General features: G+C 37.5%; 1 protein-coding gene across 6 annotated transcripts in view; it reads left to right on the top strand.

Annotated features, from left to right (window-relative positions):
- LEKR1 (leucine, glutamate and lysine rich 1) overlaps positions 1 to 22,812 on the top strand; it is a 64,285-nt gene that overhangs the window by 5,585 nt on the left and 35,888 nt on the right. For all 6 annotated transcript variants that reach the window (XM_069792886.1, XM_069792887.1, XM_069792891.1 and 3 more), the window contains 4 exons: positions 5,432 to 5,646; positions 18,293 to 18,412; positions 19,067 to 19,242; positions 22,604 to 22,789. In XM_069792886.1, the coding sequence (XP_069648987.1) occupies positions 5,432 to 5,646; positions 18,293 to 18,412; positions 19,067 to 19,242; positions 22,604 to 22,789 (697 nt within the window). The remainder of the gene's footprint in view (positions 1 to 5,431; positions 5,647 to 18,292; positions 18,413 to 19,066; positions 19,243 to 22,603; positions 22,790 to 22,812) is intronic.

Raw genomic sequence — 22,812 nt, 5'->3', positions numbered from 1 at the left:
AGGGCTTGTGTGAGTGAGTGCAGTTACTAGCAGTGCAACACAGTCTTTTATGATTCATTAGTCTGCTTTACTCACAGGCAGGAAAAAATTAAAGCTACCTGAAATCCGAGTATTATTTCCTGTCGTGACAAGCTGATTATTTCAGGGCATGTTTTGAATGAAACTTTTGAGAGCAGGACATTCTGTTTTTACTGCAAGCCTATTTCTACACTACTCATATGTATTCAAAGCAAGTACTGTGATTTTTATTTTGCAATTGCTATTTTGTGGAAGTGGAGTAAATAATTATGTATGCAGCATGGCTTAGCGTTACAATGTGTATTACTTTCTGACTAGATGCTGACTGAAAGCTTGACTCGCAATAAACTTTTTTTTTAAGTGAAGTTTCTACTGAGACTCTTAAAAATCTTTCTTTGAATAAAAAAATTGATCAATTTCAGTCAAATAACTTGTCAGTTTTGCATATACAGCAGAAGATTCCACTTTCTTCCTAGAAAATCAGTTGTGTGGTTTGAGTAATGATTTCTTTTTGTGTAATAGGGATTGGCTAGTTTGTCAGGAGAGGGACAAACAGCATGAGAGAAATGAAAGGAGTATGGGAGAGGAGGAGTAAAACAAAAAGAAAGTAGATTCAGATAATAAGGTAGAATCAAGTAGAGGTAGAATAAAACAATCTATCAGAAATAATTTAAGAGCACCCAGGTGGAGCATAATTTATTTTTTTTCTTAAGTTTTATGTATTGTTCTGCTACAAGTGGTATTTGGACAGATACAGGGGTTTTTGTTATTTGGCCAGTCCTTGCTAAAGCAGTCTCAGTCCTGACGGATCAACTGGGGAGGGAGCAAGAGCTGTTACTACCGCGTTATGTGCCTGAGGAGCACTGGGTGATGCAAGGAGGATGGCCAGTGCTGCAGTTCCCTTAGGCTCTCCCTCCCCTGCACTGTAAAATTAATGTAGAAGGAGTCCATCTGTGCTCATGGCTCTATGTTTTTATTTCAGTGATGCACAGAAACATATTCAAAGCTTTTTAAAAGAATCTCATTAATTGAGGACTTAAGTTCTGGCTTTTAAGAGTCATGGCTATTTATTAGCTGCTTGTAATGGGCTATTTCTAGCATAAGGGATCCATATGCTGGATGTTGTAATACCAAGGCACTGCTAAGTGAGAAAGTAGATCATTTTTCTTTTAACAAGAATTTAGTTCTTTATCGTGGTAACTTTTGCAGGTGGAATCAGAAATATCAGAGAAGAATAGCAGTGCACAAGCTGACACTCCCTGTAGTTATTTGGTCAAGTTGAAATGGTATAAATTCCTGTCTCGTCATTCAAAAGGCTAATAATGGTCCAGACCACCAAAGTAATCTTTTTCTTTTTTTCTTTTTTTCCTTATAACTTGTGCTCTACAGATGCTTATGGTACTGAGTCAGACAGATGTAATTTAAGTGACTATCTGTCTTGGCTCAGTTCTCCACTTGCCCTTGGTAGCTAAAGAAGTCTATGTAACCATGGAATAATATTAGTTCTTCCAAAACCAAACGCATCTCTGAGTTGAAACTATTCCCACAGATGCTGTAGTGGAACAGTTGCTGGAATATCACAGCTAGAAATGTTACCTTGTGATACAGTTAGTTCTGGACATTGCCCTCTTCCTTTCTTTGTAGCGTCTGGTGTAATGTGTATCAGAACTGTAGCTCAAAATCTTGTAGATCAAATATCTTCCTAGCTCAAGCACTTTGTCCTCAGTGAGTTTGTTTTACTTTTTATGTTGTTATTGTGCATGCAGTACTGTCGTGCTAACTCAAATAGCAGGGGTTTTTTAGTATCCCTCTGTTACCTTTTCAAGTCCTGTTTGCCCTGAGTTTCCCTGTCCAAGCTGACCAAAACAACAATACTAAAATTACTAAAATGACCTTCTGTTTGGTGGTGTTGGTTTTTTTTTTATTACTAATTGATTTTTTTGTATTGACTGCTTATTCTCACTGCTAAGGACATACACAGTCCCCTTTCTAGATAGAGCTCTGATAGCTTCCTTTTTTTCCTATTCTTTCCAAACTCTGCTTTTGCCCCTGAATTTTTTTTTTTGCTTTGTGTTTGAGAAGATGACAACGGTCTTTTGATCAAATGTAAATAGTGAAATATGGAATCTGAAAACATAAATAATTTTGTATGTAATACACATTCTTAGTGGTTACTCAGGGGTAATATTATTCCAGAAAAGGTAGCTTTGTAAGCATAACAACTAATGAAAATTTGTTTCCTATAGACCTTTGTGTAATGGTTGATCATCTTTGGTGTCTAAGATACAAGGTCTAATGGAATCTTTGTCCTGGACAGACCATTTATAAGGCTCTCTTCTTTATGGACTATCTGATATCTGATAAGGACTGCACTCACACTCCAGAGTGTTCTTCAGCAGGGAACTTAAGAAGTCTTTATCACCTACCTAGTTGTCTAAAACTTTTAGACACTTAAATATATCTGCCCTCAGTGTCAGAATTGGTTATAAATGACCAAACATTCTGGTTTGCAAATTATTAAGGGTGACAATAGAGAAATACACATTTAGACGAAGTAATGTTATTTCTCTTGGAAACTGTGCAAAACCCCAAAACATTTCATTTGCAAGTAGTCTTCAAAGCTATAAAATGCTTTCTGGCTCTGACCTTTAAATTGGTGTAGCCCTTAGATGGCTTTGTCATTATTTTGGCTGAATGAAATCAGCATCTACAGCTTGACAGTATTTCTCTATAACTGTCTGTGTGAAGCTTCAGTAGCTTCTGAAAAGTGTCCAAACAGCTCAGGAATTCTAGGAGGTATTTTAAGTATCAGCAAGGAGATCTCGTGTTGTGATGTTTGCAGTGGGAGGGTGGGGTCGGGGGGGAGAAAGTTCTGGAAAGTTCTGCCTGTGATTTTACCACTGTGGGCATGACAGAGGAATCTTGGATTTAGGATGAGAATTCAGATTAGTACACCCCTTGCTCTGCCCAGTTCAGACCTTGCTCTTTGGAGCAATTCACTTTCAACTGGGTCCTGTTAATTTTCTAGGCATATTGGGCATACATGAGCTGGGTTTACATTAATTAGCTTGCTTATTGGTATTAATCTACTGCAGCATGGAATTTAGTTTGGGCTAGCTTGCCTGTTGAGCATCGCTCAATCTGTGCCAGATTCATTATTGGTATTAAGAAACTGCTACTTACACTGCAGATAGGTACTTTAAAACTAGTTCATGTCTATATACAGCATATTGCAGTGGTTGCAGGATAATTGTGCATGTACAGAAGCAAAGTTCTGATTAAAAGCCTGAACTTTCTTTCCTTATTGCAGTAGTATAAAGCCTGTGAGCTTTCCTGTGATTTTTGACTATGTAGCAAATACTTCAAAAATCCAACCTGATCTGAAGTCCTTTCAAGTTTTTACTTCACCTGAGGAATGGATGTGAAGAAGAACAGGACCCATTTCCCACTAAGTCCAGATGGATAATATTTACTGTTCTATGACTTAATTTATTTTTAAGTTCAATAACAAAATTGAATTTCAAAACTAAAAAGTTATAGTACTTGCATAAAACATTTTCAGTTCAGGACCCTAATTGTTTTATTTTGTTTTTAATCCTAGTACCCAGTGAAATTTCTGTAACTGTTTATTTGAAAGACAGCAGTGGTGGTGCTGCAAGAGAGCACAATGTTCTTTTGGGGATAAGAGCCCCCCTCCTGTGCTCCTTATAACAGCTCATTTTGTCCTCTTTCAATATAGTAATTTTAGTGCTTTGGAACTTTATGGTAGTTATCCTGAATAACAGTTTCATATTTCCAAGCACAGTTTGCAGCTGCCAGGAAAAACAAACTTGCATTTTCAGCTCATTCAGAGCAACTGTAACTAGGGGTATTTTAAACTGGGGCAAGACTAAGAAACTGGAAAATAAAGCTTGGCCTGGTAATTCCAGGGCATCCTGAAATACCGTTTTTATCAAGCTGTATTTAAACTGCTAAAGGTTATTGAATCATGGGATAATGAGTCTTTAGTTTATAATTTTTGAAAGCTGTTCTCTTTTCATCTAAGTATGATTTCTTTGAATTTATCCCAATGTCTCAAAATATCTTTTTTTGTTCCTTTTTCTGTAACACGAGGGATTCTTACATTCTTTGACTTAAACCGCTTGCAGTTTCCCAGCTTTCTGACTTTTCTAAGTCATTGTGTTAAAATCATTGTAACAGTTGATAATTGCAAGAAAGGTTAAAGCGTGTTTTAAGCCCTTGGTACACAAACAAATAACTGCTCTTCCAGCTGCTACCCATTTTCCATCTTTCATGTCTCCAAGCTTACCCATACCTGTTTATATTTGTTGCTTTGAGGTCGTGTCTTTAGCTGTATTATGAGTGTCCTCTGATCTAGTCTTAATTCTAACCATCTCCTCTCAAATATATTTATGCTGTGACCTGAGAACAGTGTAAAACCTGTCATGTTCGGGGATCTGTGCTGGTACGCAGATGCTTACATGTCCCCTACTGAAGTGTCAGTCCCTGGATTGGTCTGGCTGATTTATTTACTCGATATCCATTTCTTGTGCAGGTTCACTTCCGCATCACTTGTAAACTGAGCATTTTTTTTTTTCCTGGAAGTGAAAATTATTAAGGTACGCAGGGACAACTGATATACTGAGTAATAAGTATGTATCAAAGTCGACGCACATCTATCTGTTCATATTTATGAAGCCTTGCTTACTGCAAAGCTTAATTTGATTACTTACAAAACTATGTTTCTCAACTTAAGAAATGGTATTTCAATTAGATATGTATTATGTACTCTGTATTTTTTAAATCAGTGATGAATACTTCATACCTAGTAAATGGGTTACATTTTCCACAACACTCAAGTGTCATGGACACTACATCATAATAATTAGGCCTGTACTCATTTGAATTACTTTTGTAAAGATTGCTGGATTACATTACTCTATTCACTTTCCACTTTTGATCTTGTATACTTCAGTTGGATATATTGTCAAAAAACCACAGTAAATAACATTTTTCTGGCTTCGGTGATCACAAATTCATTAAGGAGATAACTTTGTAAAACACAGCATTTTATTTTAAATAAATACACCAAACATAATTCAGAGGTACTTCATTTTAGAATTCCAATGGGAGTTCCCACATAGTAAATTGCATAGTTGATGTATCTTATGAAGTTTCCAGTAAGTGAAAGTACTGCTATAGTTTGATTTCATTTTGCTAATGTAGAATTTTGTCTTTATTATTTGTTAAAGCAATAACATAATCTGATCATAAATGCTCCAGAGCAGTAAATGGTTTAAACTATTCAGATTTATTATTATTATTATTTTTTATTATTATTATTTAGTGTTATTCAGGTTTTTTTGTTCAACTTGTTTCTTACAAACAATCTTACAATTTTGTCCTTTTCTAGATGTCCCGGGATGAGACAGTGTGTAAATACTGTGGAGTCAGCTATTTGATACTTCATGAATTTAAGGTGATGGAAGAAAAAGTAAAAGCAATGGAAAAGGAAATTAAATTTTATGAAGGAAGTATAGAACGGGAGAAAGGACTTCAAGCAGAATTGCAGTCTCTTTACCAAGACCTTGAACACTACCGAGCTGACAGTGAATCAAAAACAGAAAGGTGAGACCATATTATCTAGTCTGATGTTATTCTCATGTATGTGTATTAGGTAGTTTCCTTCCAAACAAGTTTAAAATACAAATAAGATTTGTCTGTGTTTTATCAGATGTAACATATATACTGTAATACTTAATTTAAATCATCTTTCATAGTATTCTTTGGCAGTAAGTTTTAAATTCCTTAATAGTTTAGAAACAGTCAATATATTTAAAGTGAAAGAAAGGCCAGAAGGCATTTCAGAGGTATTTCCCCTGCACACACTCCCAAAGAGAAATGATCATGTATTTCATCTTATCATTTTGTAATAAAATTGTAATATTTTAAATGAAATTCCACAGTATTGGGAGTATCATAGTTCTGAAATTTTTACTTACTGTCTCATAGTAACATGGTAAAGAATTACCAGCGTTCTTACCCTGAGAAGCTTACAGTTCACTCTCTGAAGGGGTGATACAGAATAGTAAAGCAATTGTGAAAATCTTGGGTACTGCTTGTGGCATTGTTCCTCAGAAACAGGAGTTTGCAAATGCTTACTGGCAGGTATGTGAAGGCCCCAATTAAAGGGGGAGTTTTGTCCTCTTAAGAGCTCTGGTAGTTAACAGTAGGCCCCAGAGCCACCTTTATGTTTTTAGGGCATAATGATTAGAACCTTTAAGTGTGTTCGCTTTCAGCTCATACTTCCAGGCTTTTGTTGTGTTCTACTTCTTTGTCACATCATGATAACTTTAAACTTAGAAAAGGAAGTCATACTTCGAAAATATTTGTCCTTTTGATGGGCCTACAGCACAGCTTTGCTTCCTAAACCTTCAGATTGGTACAAAAAATATAAATGTTCATTTTGGGGTAGACATGAGAAAACAAAGCTTAAAAGGAAAGTTTCAAAGACTTTTTTCCCCTCTGCCCTTCCTTCGCTCATATTTTCTAGTATTTTTCCTGTTCTTTGGGTTTGCAGTAAAGGGTGCAAAGGCAGTTATACCGAAACTAGCTTTAAAATATGTGGCTGATTCATGCACTAGAAGTGGTGTTCCTGAGGCAGTCCAGACAGCAGCAGTGGCTGCAGAACCTGGTGTCTACCTGTGTTAGTTTTTGTGCCCCGTAATTAGAGTGCCATCAGGTTCTCAACCATGAACCTCAAGCTAGCTTGTTAGCTTTGATTTGTCCATCCTCAGCGGTTATTTATGATGTATCAAGAACTTGGACAGAGAGGGAAATTGTTGTAGTCAATATGAGCATTTATGATAAAAGTAGCATTATGGGTGGGTTTTTTTAGTCTTATTATTTTTGCTGTAGGATTTCTGGACTGACATTTCTGGTTCCTAATTAACCTTCTGTTGCTTTATGCTGTTTTATGACACCATGACAATATGACCAATTTCATAATATCAAATTGCATCTTTTCTGCACTGTTCTGTGAAAGAAATACGAGTGTTTTGGCCTCTTCCAGACTTGAAGCTCTGAAGAACTGCCCTTCCTTTTTTTTCCTCTTGTCTTCTAATCTTCATAGTCAGATTTAACATGGATGCTATGTGCTGGTTTTCTGTATCCTAATTTTCTATCCTCATGTTGTGGAATCTATTGTTATATTCCACTGATTTGTTAACTATAAACATTGATACTTATAGTTGGCTAATAAAGGATACTGTATAAAAATGCGTTGCTAAAGTTGACTACTGATAGAATAATGTGGTACAAACAAGGGCATCATGAACTTCTTGGTAATTTCTTGCTCATCTGAATCAAACTGTTTGTCAGAAGCCTTTTGTAAGAATGAGATTATAATTTTAATTATCAGCTCAGTCATTTTGATTCTGAAGACCTCCCAGTAAGGGTGTTTCTTGCATGACTGACTCACACCTAGTAGGAAGTGATCTAGAACTGATAATGCGGGGCATTTTGAGTGTTAAGGTGCTTTCAAAAGATTGGTCTGGAATGCTTTGGAAACACTACGGAAGAAACAACTACAGCTTGTCTATGGGTGAAGTGCTCAAATCCATTAACTTTTTTTTTGTGAATCACTCAAATACTACTAAGAATTTAACATTACTATTAATGGATTTAGTTAGGCTTGTGTTTGGTAATATTATTTAAAAGATTCATTTTAAAACACAAGTTCACACAAAGTTGAATAAAATGCATTTATCTTCTAGATCACTCTGTTTATATCGTTTCTTGCAATATTTTTTTACTTGAACTGAACATCCTCTACCCCCCTAATATTCAATGTTTTCTTTGGTTTAACATTGTATTTTTGAAGAGTGCATTTGCTCCTTTTTCCTTTAGTGGCTCTGGGTGGCAGTTATGGTGGTAGTATTCAGTTTGTTAGCAAATGCAGTGACAGCACATTCTTCTTGTTGAGGATCATTTGCCAGAGGTAAACTTTAAAATTTTCATTTAGCTGACTTTTTGTCGTAAAGCTGGAAGAGTTAATAAAAATTTTATCTCTGCATTTTTTTTCCCCTAAGGCTCGACTTGATTTAAAACCTGCTGAAATCAAGTGAAGTACTTTCAGTAGGCTTTCATTCAGACCATAAATCAGCTATTGTGCCTTGTTAAGTAACTTGTCTAAATATTCCTTATCTCCTCTTTACTATCCTGGGCCTCTCGTTACCTTGTGCTGTTGGCATAAACTAACTATTCAACATACTATCTTCTGGTTCTTGCAAGGCTGACAAATCATTCCTCCCAAACTGCAAATGTTTATCAGGAGCCAAATAGGCCTTTTTTTTCCTCTGGTAGACCAGGAGATTTAATCTTTCTTGTTAGTTGCAGATTGTTTCGGTGTTATATTCCTTTTAGGTTGAAGTATTGCTATCGTTTGTACCAGTGGTTAACCTTGAAAGCCACCTAGGTACTGGAGCTTTTGCAGAAATTAGTTACCTGCCCTTTGGGATTTTGTCAGAAAAACGGGAACTAACTGGCGTGCAGTTAACTACGCTGATTTGATTTAGCTATTCAAGTCTTACTCTTATTCAGTATTAAAATCACTTTAATTCCAGACTACTTGCATGAGAGCTATTCCTGAAGGGCTGGGGCTAGCTTGAAATAGCAATGCCAGTCAATACTCATACTGCCTTGAGGTGGGCTGTGCAGCTGGTACTGCATTTTGCTCTGTGCTTCTGGCTACCATCTGCAAGAGCAATGATTCATGCTTAGTTAAGCTGAAACGCTGATGTGTCTTTTGACTATTTTTGGTCTGTTACCTATTTAAATATATTAGTAACAGGCATTTTCATTGGGGCCTTACTTCTCTAATTCATTGGAGATAGAGGTATGGCTGGATTTAGCCATGTCTCTGTGTGGGACCCCCCCTTAGATTCCTGGAGTCCCTAGAGCTGACTTTATTAATGGGTTTTCTCTGGCAGGGTCTTTTGACATTTGTGACACTGCATGAGGGGCACACTGTATTTGTGGTTTGACTTTTGATAATTCTCACAACACCCAATATAAGAAATAGAAAATAGATTTAAATACTGAAGATTTAAGGTATAGTAGCGCTGGATATCATGAGCCTGACAAAGAGCAAAAAAATTGTTATGATGTTTAGAGATGTGAAGAGGTGTATAGATATCACTTAGCAAGTCCTATGTCAAAGATCTCTTGTAAATAGATTCCTGAAAACTTTTTTACAAATCTAGCAGGAGGAGTTACTTGTTGGTTGCTACCATGAGACTTATGTTCCTGACCCATGCATATAGATGTTGAAAATTTATAAATAGTAAAATATGAGAGATAATGTAAACCTAACATTTAAATTTGTGGAAACTATTTTTCCATATTTGTGCTTTTTTGTGTGTGTTTTCTTGAGTTTGTTAGTTCCTACCACAATGGCAAAACCTTAATACCGTGAAAAATGCTTTGTTGTTGAATTTGCCTAAAATAAATCTTCCTTTTTGCGACATGATTGCTTAGGAATGCAACAGTAGCTACCTGGCTTGGTAAAGTCTAGACTTGTAATAAAACACTAAAGTGACTGGGCAGGGATAACAGCATGCTGCTCTACCCTTAGCTAGCAACCTACACAACAGTTTGGTGGAAATGACGTCTGGTTTCTTATCCTGGGAGACTGAAAATACTGGGAATGGGGGGTGGTACATGCTTTAAGAACTGTGTCACCATTTTAAAAATAGGTTTTGAAGGGAAAAAGGTCACTTTAATCGTTTGTTTGTTTTTTTTAATGTCTGTTTCTGTTGAATATTTAGTGATAAAATGGAGTTGAGTTGGTGTAAAAAATCACTGAGAGCCAAATCTGGATGAAAAAAAAGAGGTAAAGAGCTAATCTCTCCTTTTCTGAATGTGGTTTAGGGCATACAGTTGGTTATTCTTATTATATACCATCATATGTGGGTAACCTGGGAGATTGCACATCTTTTGACTGTTTCAGAAAGCATGACTAACAAACAAAACATTATAACCACTGCAGCACTGTAATGTATTTTCAGAATGATATTGGTGTATCATCTAATACATAAGAAGAAATCAGTTCATAAAGTAGTAAGTTAGTGTTCTTCATGCTACAGCTATTCTGTGCAAGTCTCAGTTGTGTGCTCCTTCGGCGGCTGCTTGGAAGAGAAAAGTAAATAAAACAAGCAGCCAAGAGGTATCAGCTGGGCACGGGATTCAGTGAGTCCCTGGGTTTTGCACTCATTGTTTCCCAGCAAAGGGAAATAATGTAGTGGTTTTTTATTGTAGGCAGAATATAGAGCACAAGTGCTGGAATTTTTCTGGCTCCTTATGCATTTAATTTTACTTTTAGGTAGTTCAAGTTGCAGTGTTTAGAAGTGCACAAGAGCTGGTTTGTACTTGGAAGTGCCGTGTGTGTGGGTTCTGAAGAGAGGATATGAAGTTTACTAAGAAATGGTGCCTTCAACTTTTTTTATTCAATCTGTTTTGTAAATAACATAATAGTATGTACTTCTCTAATTAGCTAATTGATAATTTTAGGGGGTACTTATTAACCAGGAAAAAGCAGAGTTTTGTATTATGCCAAAGTGGTTTCGTGTGTTCTTTTTAATAGTTGCAAACTGATCTGTGTATTTTGCCCCAATAGTGGCATCATGGTGACTTGGGTATGGTTCAGGCTTGTGCAGAGCGCCAGCAAAAGGCCTAACAGGGTTTGTGGGACCCAGGTCCTGTGTTCACCCTCTGTACAGCAGTGAACTTCACTTTTACACTTAAAAAAAATCACTGACAAATCTTGTCACGGTCTCAGAAAGCCAATCAGCACAGTGCCTTGGGGAAATAATCTCTCGCTGTTAGATTCTTATGTAAAGTATGTTGAAGCCAGTGTTCCCAATAGGATACGTGCTTTTTTCTACTGACAAGCAATAGCTTAGTCTCACTCTTGATGTGTTAAAATTGGAGTTGCTCTAGTTTTGACAAGGTTTTTTTCTATTAACATGATTAAGTGCCAAGATTGATTATTAATAAGCGAGACAAATTTGTTCACAGAGATAGTTCAGAAGAGTGATTCATGAGGTGCAAAACCCTGAAGTAATGCTTAATCTTTGCCCAAATTCCTGACAAAATGAACTTTCTTCTGGCAAAACAGAATTCCTTATCCAGAAGAGGCTAAAACAGCAGTTAGTGGAAAATGCAAAAGGCTACATGAAATCTGCATTTTTGCTTCCATGCATACTTTTCTTGTATGTTTCATTAAAAATATTTTCATATTTAATAGGTAAAATTAAAAGTTGAAGTCACATTTAAAAAGTTATCACAGTTTTTTGGCATCTGAGAACAGTACCACATACTGCAAAAATGGCCTTGAGAGGCGTTTACCAACAAGAAAGCTCCAGCAAAGATTCCGCGTAAGTCTATGCGTGCCTCCATGAATGGCTAACTTTCCTCAGGAAAGTAAAGCAGTTCGTCTCCCTCAGTGAAGGTTTTTGCGTTAGGCATGTATTTTCAGTTCCTTCTCTGCTTATTGTTTGAACAGTTTATATGCTACGGTTCTTGAGGTTTTCCAGTTTCAGTGCTCACAACCATCTGCAATTACAGGGACTAGTTCCTCTGTTACACCCTTGCATGGTTCCAGCAGTGAGTCCTTGCACAGCATCACGTACAATGGTAAAGGCCATATTTACCTGCTTACTAGGGAAGGAGATCAACAGGTCATTATATAACTTAACTCATTGTGGACAGCGTAATTGCATATGAGAGATTAAAGTAATGCTTAGATATTATTTTATTGTATGGTTATGGTATTCATAAATTGTCAGATAATTGAATTTGTGTTTAATATCCCATATTGCATGGTAGATATAAGAAAATGGTGTGATGCACATTTGTTTAGTTTTTTTCCCTTTCCTCTAATGGGTGATCATTTATTTGTTCACACTATAAGCTCAAGTTAAAACTTTCAATTGCTTGGGTATAGTGACCGCTATCCATTTTGTGACCACTGGTTGAAAGCAAAAAAGCAAGAATGACCCATCAAGAAGTTTTTAATAAAATAATTTTCTGTGTCTCCATTTATCTCCACTTTATAACTTAATGTGAGATTTGTAAGCTTGCTCTGTAGTTGTAAAATGATTCTGGGCATAACTGGAAAGCCTTAAGCAGTTTGATTCAGTCCATACTCAGGCAGAATGTCTTGCTGAAATCCATAGGAGTTCTGCTTTATTATCTTTCGAAGTGAAATTTGAAAGCTTTGTGATTATCTACTGAAGAAGGTTAGTATATTGTGTGCATGCGCATACAGGACAAGGTGTTATGTTCTGGAGTTCTCTATGGCCACATAGCAATGAAACTTGGATGGGACCAGAAGGTGAACACAGGCTAATCCTTGAATACTGAGACACCTATTTTCGCTTCTGTTTTTGACTGCCTCTTGCACTTGACTCTGCTTTTAAGACTGCAAAATGGGAAGGTGGCTACCCAGAGAAAAATCTGGGGTAAGCTCTTTTGACCATGGCTGCATTCTGAGGGATTCTCTAGTAAAGGGAAGAGGTGAGTGTGGGATGGATGAAGGTCACTTGCTGCTCTAGATCACTGGGCTCTGTGGATTTGGCGGTCAGGGAGCCCCTCATCAGAGGGAAGATACAGAAAAAGAGATTTCATGTTTCGTAAGAAAGAAGTAGTGAAAAGATGGGTTTACGTGGATTATGACTGTTGTAGAATTCAGAGGAAAAATTTTAGTTTCCGTTTGCATTCAAGGATGTAATAATGTATGTGACAGAGTTGGCTTCATCAGCAAGATACTTGTCCAGTTGAAAAAAATATAAACACACAAAATATATTTGTATTATGTTAGGGAAACGCAATGTATTGTCTTATTGTGTATAATTATATGGTCTCTACTGTACCTGCAAAGTCTAGAAACTAGGAAAAATTCTGCTTGGGAATTATACTCAAACATACACTTTGGGAAACTTCTATTTGAATTTGCTGGTGCAAATGTGTAGTATAAGTAAAAAGTCACCTATAAATTTGCCTTGGCACCATTTCTTTTTTATGCATTCATCAAATTACTCATGACTGCAATCTCATTTTAACTGAATCAGTGTAACTCCACTGAGTTCTAAGAAGTTATTCCTGAGTTGCACTGCTCTGACAGTACTGAGTATGACTGCTATGACTGAAATTATGTGAACTTTAATTACTGCAGATGAAGTTGGGAGCTGGATTGGTAGCTCTGGGAAATTAAATCTTGAGTTTCTTCAAAGATAAATTTTGAAGTGCTTGTGACAAGGCAGTCATCTTTCTATCATTGTTTTTCAGACCTGTTCCAGAGATTTACCTTTGCTGAAGCAAAAATTATCCAGGCTGACTTCATAATAGATCTTATATTTCTGCTGAGATAATAAAGATAGATAAAAATTAATGCAAGATTTGAAAAGACTGTCAGCCTACATGAGACTTGATAGAGACCTTCACAAAGAGCCTCTTGACTGGTTGTCAGAGATAGTTTTAATTTGCTGTCAAATTGGACTGTATGCTAACCTGCAATCAAGAGGTGAATGATTCTGCAGTGGCACATGAAAACTATTAAATAGTCTTAACTTGAATAGTCTGTGCTGAACAGAATATAAAAAAACCCCAATTATGAAGAAGTTTGTGGATGATACCAAATTTATGAATGAATACTCAGCTTCTTCATAGCGTTGCACACTTACTTGTCTATTGGAAGGAATGCAACATGCTGAAATGAAAATGAGCAACTACTGGCTCTGAGCAGGTCCTAGAGTTTCATGGAGCTGAAAACACTGTAGTGAAACTTTTTTCATTGACAGTGTGTTCCAGCCTCCTCTGTGCATACTGTCTCTGCTGACTCCCGGCAAGTAGGGATGCAGTTGCTCATTCAGGCTTAAATGGGCCCTACTGGGACTTGTAAGGGGGCTATGTATCATGTAATCTGCAAAGGTTATTTCTTCTGATCTTAACTTCTGCGAAACACAATGTCTTAAATTCGAACAAACATGGCAATTGCTCTTGTCGTTACTTTTAAGACAATGAGTATATTTGTTGGCAAGAATCCCTTGCAACTACTTCTTTATTTTCTCATGCTATTCTTTTCGTTGTCAGCACTAGTAGTTAACATGTTATAATTGAGCTCCCACTCTGGGCAGGCTTTCTCCTGTATTCACTAAGAAAGTATGCTGGCTGCAAAGATAAGATGATAATTTTCACAGTTCGTGTGAACTATAGGACAGAGGGCGAGATCAGTATGTTCTCACGATTCTCTTGTAATGCCAGCATTTAGTGATCCATTGAACTTTTTCTTTTGTGCTAAATATCACTAAAATAACATGTTTATTTTTCTTCCTTCTTATGGTGATGGTAGTAGACAGAGTGCAGCTGTCTTGCCTTCTCTACCTCTTCTTTGTGTGTGAATGACCAGAACATACTGATAATGTCCCTTTGCACTCTGAGGCTGCAGTTCTGTGCTAACCTCATTATATCGGATCTCTGGAATGGAAAGAGGAAGAAAATTTGCAAGTTATTTGCAAGTTTCTTTTTTAAACCAAAAGATCTTCAAATACTGCCCATTCTGGAATGAGTAAGAATAGAAAATGAGCATCTAGTTTTCCATGGATCCCAAAGTTTTGATTTGGTATTGTTCCATGATAAATCACTGGTTTTTTTCCTCAAGGTGTAGTTAACAGAATATATCATCTGCAAAAATAGATTTGAATGTAACTGTTATGGGGATGGACATTTCCTCATTAGTCAGTGACACCAATCTGATTCTGCTCCCAAATGCAATCAAACAGATTTTATTTGCTCCCCTCCTGCCCTCTGCCTCCAAGAAATTTACAGGTAGGTATGGGTAAATTTTCCTAGCAAGGTAATACCAGAAATTTCTTCAATTTTTTTAAGGGTTTTTTGTTTGTTTGTTTGTTTGTTTTTGTTTGTTTGTTTGTTTGGGTTGGGTTTTTTTTTGTTTTGTTTTGGTTTTTTTTTTTAGTGATCACAGTTGAGCCCTATCAAGTGGCTTTTTAACTACCGGATGTTCAGTTTTGGTTTTGGCAGAGCTCTACAGGCACAAGTTTCTTTATCAGGACTCATATTTTTTTAAAATTTGCTTTTTGGTGCAAATGTGTTATAGATGATCTATCTGATAACAGAATTAATGTACATGAATATTATGGCTTATTTTTTATAATATTTTTACTGTAAATCATTCTCATTTTCTTTTGCTTTTTAAAGTTGAAGCAAAGGCTGATATAATGTTTCTGGCATTCTTTTGGTTTTGTAAAATATTTGTTGATTTCAAATATTATTTACTTACTTGCGACAATGAGTCGCCAGTAGGCAAATAGATCATATACTCTGCTTGCAGTAGTAAGTGTTGAAAGCTTAAAAAGGGACTGGTTTTTAACAGTTGCATATCATTGTAGTTGTACTTTTGGGGATAGAAGACTATATTAGAATGGTTACCTACAGCTAACAGAAAAGAAAAAAGTTGTACTGTAAACTGGTAGTGATGTGCTGCTGTGTGGTATTCTTTCTGCACATGTAACACAGGAAGGGAATTGGATTCAACTGTCTGTTATTCCCATATGGTTCCATTCTTTTCATTACAATTGTGGGAATAAGTCCCGAGTTGTTGAAAGAACAGCGTTTAAAACGTATTTATTTACACTATGATAGCTGTGCTTGAAAAATAAACAGGTTCAGAACCGCTGCTATAATGAAAGAGTTCAAAAGGTGAATTTTAGAGGCAAAGGAGAACTTGCAGGTCAGCTGTCTGTTCCTTTGAACTGGGTGGCTGTGCTTGCTGTGGGTTAGAGTCCAGCACGAAGGTGCGTCGTATCCTGAGCGGGTGGGAGACCAGTGCGTGCAACTGGGCACAGCCGTACAGTGATGGAGAACTCCCTGTGCTTCCCAGGGCCACCCTCCTCCTCCTCTCCTGTGAGCGGGCGATGGTGGTAAAAAGAAATACTGGTCAGTTCTCCTGTGTCTTATCATGGGGCTGGTTTGTTTTGGGTTTTTTTTCCAAAATACATGTACAAAACTTGAAGCAATTAAAATGAGGAGATTGTTCAGATGTTAGCAAATGCACTGAACGGCCACCCTGAGCAGGCGTCATCTCCGCGTGCTTCCAGGTGCCTGCAGGAATCCTGCCCGACCTCGGCCTCCGCTACACCTGGGGTGGGAATGGGCCGAGCCGGCTGCGGAGCAGGCAGCCTGCCTGCTGACTGCAAGAGTGGGAAATCCCATAAATGAGGGAAGCCCCAGGTGGATCAGCCTCATCTGATGAGGCGTCTGGTTTCGTTCCCCCTTTTTCTGGGTGGGAAGCGGTGTGGAGACAGATGCCCCTGCGAGCGGCGGTGCCCCTTCTCCCCGGCTGTGGGATGCTGCTCTGTGGTCGAGGCAGGGGCTGCTTAAGCAGTACTGACTGCTGGCTGTAAAACAAGCTGTTAGTCCGCAGTGGTGAAAGAATGGGTTTTTTTCCCACTTTATCCTTATTATACATCTTGAGTTTGAATATTCTTTTACATAACCATGAGAACGTATCATCTGTTTCTGATCACTTTTCCCCCAGCACAGATATTCTACTTCTGCAGTGTCATAATCTCATTTAAATAAGCATAGTTGAAGCACAGATGTGACAAACGTTAATTTGCATTTTTAATAGGAGGGAGGGTAAACAATGTATTTGTGAGTCCTGATAACAGTAAGCTTTTCTTTCCCAATCCCAGATTTAGGATCTTTTTTGGTGTCAGATCTGAAGTAAAATGCTGAATGCTGTCACCTGCACTGTAATTTAAAAATCTAGTGTGTGCTGTTGTGATGAGCACCCTGGAAGACCAAGGAGGAGGAAGCCCGAAAAAACTTTTCAATCTATTCAAGGCAAATACTTACAGAGGGTGTTGTGACAGTGTCTCCTTCAATCCCCTTCTGTAAGGTGATTGCTTGCAGGCGTCCCAAGGGGCGTTAGGAGAGGGAGGGGAACCCGAGAAGAGCTGAGACTCTGGCAGGAGCCCAGCACCCAGCGAGGATTTGTCAGGTAGAGCCACCAAATCACATCCTTCCCACCCCGTCTTGTGGTCAACAGGGTTCTGCGCCCAAAATATGTTGGGTGGGGTTTTTTTCTGAAAGGAAGCGGGGGAAGTACAGAAAATAAATGTGTGTTTTCTCTGGCATGTTGTGGGTCAGGCTGGGAACATGGAAACCTAGCTCTAGTCCAGAACTTCCTGCCCTCTCCTTAAGTCTTCCTTAAGAAAAATGTAGGAAAATAATCTTACTAACTTGACATTTTTGATTGTTTTGATGCTAATGTCATTGCCTGAGTACATAGAAGTAACATCTGGTGGAAACATTTTTTGTGAAAAGTTTCTCTTTAGGTCTTTAAAATGCCATTGTCAAGCAATGGAGACCTAAATTCCAGCTGGTGTAAAAATAACAGACAGGAATATATTTTACTTGTGTATTTTTTTTATTATCATTTGCTGAGCACCATTAATTAATTCAGCAATGCAGAAGTATGGTTCCATGATCATGAGTGTGAAACCGAGGGCAAAGGGAAACAAGAGTGACTAATTGGGGTTCATCTTTTGCAAACATCTGAAATTAACAAATAGGTAAACAATCTGAATAGAAAAAAAATTATGGTAACAGTAACCAAATATTTAGTATTTGCTGTTGGTTGACTTAAGAGAATTTCCCCTTCAGCTTAGATGAGCTTTCTATTACCCTTCCCTGCACATCCTTGCAGTTGTGCGTAGAACCTACGCTGCTCATTGTGGTACCTTGCATTACCCTGCTGGGACAACGTACCTACCTTTTGGGTATTGCAGCAGCCCCTAAGCTGCGTACCCAAGTTGAACTTTAAACTGAGATTTTCATAATGGCACATGTTTTTTTGGAGGATGAATGAGTTCTGTGTTGCATCTGTGAATGAACACTGGATTCTTAAGATATTTATATAGCATTGCCTATGAGCTGATATTGGACATATACATTTCCACATTGTTTTACAAATGTATTATGATTATTATTTTGAAAGAGTTGCTCAAGTGGCTCATGCAGTGGCCAGAAGATAAACTCTCTCCATTTGGAGATCTGACACCTCAGTCTGAAATGTGTGGTTATCATCTTTGAAAAGACTTTCAGCACGTTTTTGATTTAAAGCTGAAACAACAGTTAGAGGTTGGGTAGTAGTGCAAATAATACTTTCTGATTATTTTATTTACATCTATAGAATAAAAACCCTAACGGTGGAACTTAAAACCAAGCAAGATGAATTTAAAAAAGTGAAAGAAGATTTGCGGTATTTCCAAGAGGAAAAGGAAGCTGCCTATAAGCAATCACAAGTGCTCAGGTAAGAACCCAAAAAGAAATGCCAACGTTGTGCCTCCTGCGAACGTGTACAATGAGTCAAGAGGATTCAGTGGAGATGCAGGCACAGGCAGGGAGAATACTGTGAGTGAGAAGAGTGTTTATAACCATCCCAGTGTGTCTCAATTTTCCAGAATATAGCGAGATGCTGTAGTGTTAGCAAATGTAAGCAGAAATATCACTGCTGGTTGCTGATGTTATTAGCAACAGGATAAGTTCTTCACAAATGTAAAAGCATTAATTAACACTTAAAAGCAAGTGTGTACCACTTGCTTGTAATGCATTGGAAATACAGTATTTCTTACGTATATTGTTTATAAAGAGTCAACATAAGCTTGGACATAGTAATTTAAACATGATTACTCTGATTTCTCAATAAAAAGTGATTGTACAATTGTCTGTGCAGTTTTCTTCATTTATATGCATAAGTTCTAAATCAACATTTAGAAGGGAGAAACTTACTGTAACGATATTCAATATGCAGCCTATTTCATACACTAAATTATTGTAACCCAATATAGTATAAATTATCATATAACAGAAAAGTAGTTGTCAAGTTTACTTTAGTTCCCAAGTTTACTAATAGTATGTTATCATTTAAAAAATGTACTTCTGGTATTACTTTTCTGTCTTGCAGAAATACATTGGAACACCATTGCTCAACTCTGAACAAGGCTGTCTCACTGTTCCCTTTTATTAGAAGTGAACTAGACAGTATTAAAGAAGTCATTGCCAGTAACCTGGAGAACTGGGCCGCCATGAAAGAAGAAATTTTTCTACAAATAAAAACTGTTAGCAAAGAAGCTTTGACAGGTAAATCATCTTGCAATGATTTTGGGCAAGGTAAAGTATTTTTTGGTAGTTGAGTGTAGCACAGTGAATTAGAAGGTAAAATTAATTAGATAATTTCTAATTCTGACATTAACTTGTCCAGATCCAAAGTATTAGAAGACCCTACCTACTGCTGTGGCGTCATGTGAACCGAGTTGAACTTGGCCCAGTTCCTATTGGATTAGTGTGCTGGACCAATTGTTCAGTTAGCCAAGTCAGACTGAAATGGAAGTAATATAAATACTTACCATGTTTTGAAACATAAATAATATACTTAATGTGAGTATACGGATATGATTGCAACATAAAGACCTGGAGGTATTTTAATTTGCCTTGCGTCTCCTATCGCCAGTTTTTCACACATGCTCACAGACACGCACGATACTATATGGCACTGGTATAATATGCTTTTGTGGAGCTGCTTGAGGGTCCTGCAGTGCTGCCTCCCCATCGCGTGGGCAGGCTGCACCTCTTTCCTTGGCCAACCTGCTGGTATACCCGTCAGGTTGCCTTGAATACATGAGCCGCTGCATGTGAGCAAACCTGCACCCAACATGGAGCAATTACTCCATCCTTCCGTTTCTGAATAAGAACAAGTAATACCCAAATACAGCTGTCTTTATGTGAGGGGTCTTTGAGATTGAAAGGGGTGTGGAGCAGCCCATGGGCTGAGAATAATTCACTTGGCCCACAGCCTGCTTCCGGCTCAAACAAGGGCAGCCTTCAGGAAAAGAGAAGCTGGGATCAAGTCACAACCGATGGCTTGTTCGTGAAGGTCATGCCCAGCCCTCAGGCTGGCGGTCAGACTCGAAAACTCAGATTTATCCTTGAATACCATTTTTGCTCTGCCTCAGTTAAGAGATTAGTTTTGCTGAAAAAGTGTGCAGTAGTGTAATTACACGCTGTAACATCCAGAACATCCAAACAGGCAGCTGTTGCAGCTTTAATGGCCTTTGGACGTAATTTTCATATATGTATTCCTTTCCTTATAGTTTTCCAGCGTGTTCTGTGTGTATGAGTTGATGAGCTGCTGTTTGCTCTGGAGGTTAGTTTTATCAGGGTTATTAGGTAGCAAAGAAGTAGGTGAGCTGATATCATGCTTTCTGTCCTTGCGAGGAGGAATCTAAGGGCATGGTGGGTGATGTGATCTCCCAAATCACTCTGCTCGTGAAACCGTGTGAACTCAGTGCAAATTGACAGCTTAAGTGAAACCTGCATGTGCGGATTATCTCAGAAAATATGTAGCTTCATTTTAAATAACAGCTCCCCAGTAGCCTATGCTTCCTGTGAAATTAGAAGTAATTTTTAACATTTTCAATGATTGCTTTGTTCAGACTGGGAAGAAATAAGCGGGACAGCTGTGCCACAGGAGCGAGTAGGCACGTGTCCCCCTGAGACAGCGCCTGGGTCTGAACAGAGAGCTCTGAGCCCGAGCAGCAGAGAGCCCAGAAGGGAGGGCTCTTGCCTGTTGAAGATGAGCGTGACCGGAAAAAATCACTCTTTAGTATTCAGTTTTTGTAAGAACAATTAATTTAAATGTCAGTGTCAATATCAAGCATTTTGAATCATGACTTCATCTCCTAATTAGACTGAGTATTGTATGTCCCTAAAGATTCCTCTCTTCCTGTGCTCATTCTCTGCCTACTTCTAGCTAATAAAGGGAATATGAGCATGAATTTCTGCAGACATCTTGAGGTTCAGAGATTCCTAATATTTTAAGGCTTCTTTTCTGGAGTATCCCTTGTTTTATTTGTGGTAATACTGCAAATATATAGAATATCTGTATGGAAGCAGAAGTGCAGCCTTTCACGTTCTTTTAATAATTATACATACAATTATACGTGCAGTATATCCCTGACTGCATTCAATAGATCCCACTGAGAATAGTGCCACACCGTGAATATTACATACATCCTTAAATCTAGCTTTCTAAATCAAAACCATTTAGTCACACATAATTATTTTTTTTTGGCGTGAGAGTGCCATTCAAAAGCTTTTATGTTCTGTTTTATGAGTTGTTCATTATTAACATATGGGTAACATGTTAATATATAGGGGTTTTTTTGTTTATTTTAACTTACTGTTTTTGCAACAAGATTTTCAGGACTTGTTTTCCATTCAGATTTTGAGAAGAAAAATGTTACACAAGGTGCTACTCTTTATGCCTAGACAAGTTTGCTTGGTTAGTTTGAAAACAGCTTAAAAGCCATCGTATATATACATTATTTAGGCTTGGTTAATTAATGGCAAGTAGAAAGAAGTATAAGAACTTAAAATCTTTTGGTATTTACATTATTAAGTCTAATAGTAAATTGATTTAAGTGTGGAGTAGCTGGGAAAGATTGTAGATAATGAAAATGTGTACCACAAAGAATATAAAATTTGCGTGTGGGCAGCATATGAAACATATGTAATAGCTGAGTTGACAACAGAATTAGGCTCATCTAACTTGAACGTTGTCATTATTAGTGTAAATAAAAGTGACATAACTTCTTCGGACAGCTGAACATATAGGGCTGTAGTTGGAGAAGGTGTAGAAAAGAATTGCAACTACTTTTGGAAATGTTCAAATGCACTCATCAAGGATAACGGAACTCCAGAAAAAATTATGAAAATGTAGGAGACCCACTATACCTCACCCATGATTTACTTATTTACCTTGCAGAAAAAACTACCTGGGAAGCTTCCTTGGGACTGCTGCTCTTCCGCATTGAAGAGCTGATGAGAGAGAGAGTGACAAAGCCTGTCTTTTATATAATGAAGATGCACTTTGTGATTACTTTAACAGCAGTAGTCATCTAAGGAGTGAGAAAATAAAATGTAATACAGATGCCCAAATATCTTCTGAACCAAAAGTTTCAAACTGAGCTTTAGCAGAGGCTAACCCCCTTGATATCTTCTCAGATTAATTTCAAAATGAGTCTGCAATTGTTTTTGTGTCAGCAATGGTTTGTGTATCTTCTTAAGATAAAAGGCTTGGATTCAGATATTTCTGTCACCTATTGTTATTTCATTTGGAATATATACGTGTATTTTAATTTAATTTTCAGATCATAGAGGAAATACATATTATTGCTTAGAAAAAAATTTGTATTATTTGTCAATAATATGTGTTTGGCTAAGTACAAGTTATCTCTGTAAAAAGATATTGCACAAAGTGCTTCTTTTGGCTCTCTACATTCTCAGCAGAAGTGTTGCTAATGTATGTGGCTTACACTGACCCATACCTAAACTGGGCTTACAGAATGCTGAAGTCCCGAGGTTGTAAATCAGGTGTAATAATTTTAGTGAAGAAGGTAAATTTGACAACAGTCTATATGATTTTTTTTTTTTTCCTCCTCAGAAATACCCAAATTGAATCAAAGATTAGCAAAATCCCAGAGAGAGAATGAATGCCTCCAAGAAAAGGTAAAACATCTGACGTTGGTGGCTGACACAGTTGAGCTGAAAACTCAACAGCTTCAAACTTCACTTCAGCAAGGGAATGAGCTACAAAGTAGGTGCCGTGAACTACAAAAGGAAACATTAGGTAAGAGAATTTTGACATTTGAA

Source organism: Haliaeetus albicilla, chromosome 9, assembly GCF_947461875.1.
Source record: "Haliaeetus albicilla chromosome 9, bHalAlb1.1, whole genome shotgun sequence".
In the NCBI taxonomy this organism is placed as follows: domain Eukaryota; kingdom Metazoa; phylum Chordata; class Aves; order Accipitriformes; family Accipitridae; genus Haliaeetus; species Haliaeetus albicilla.
This window is presented reverse-complemented; position numbering and strand designations above follow the sequence as displayed.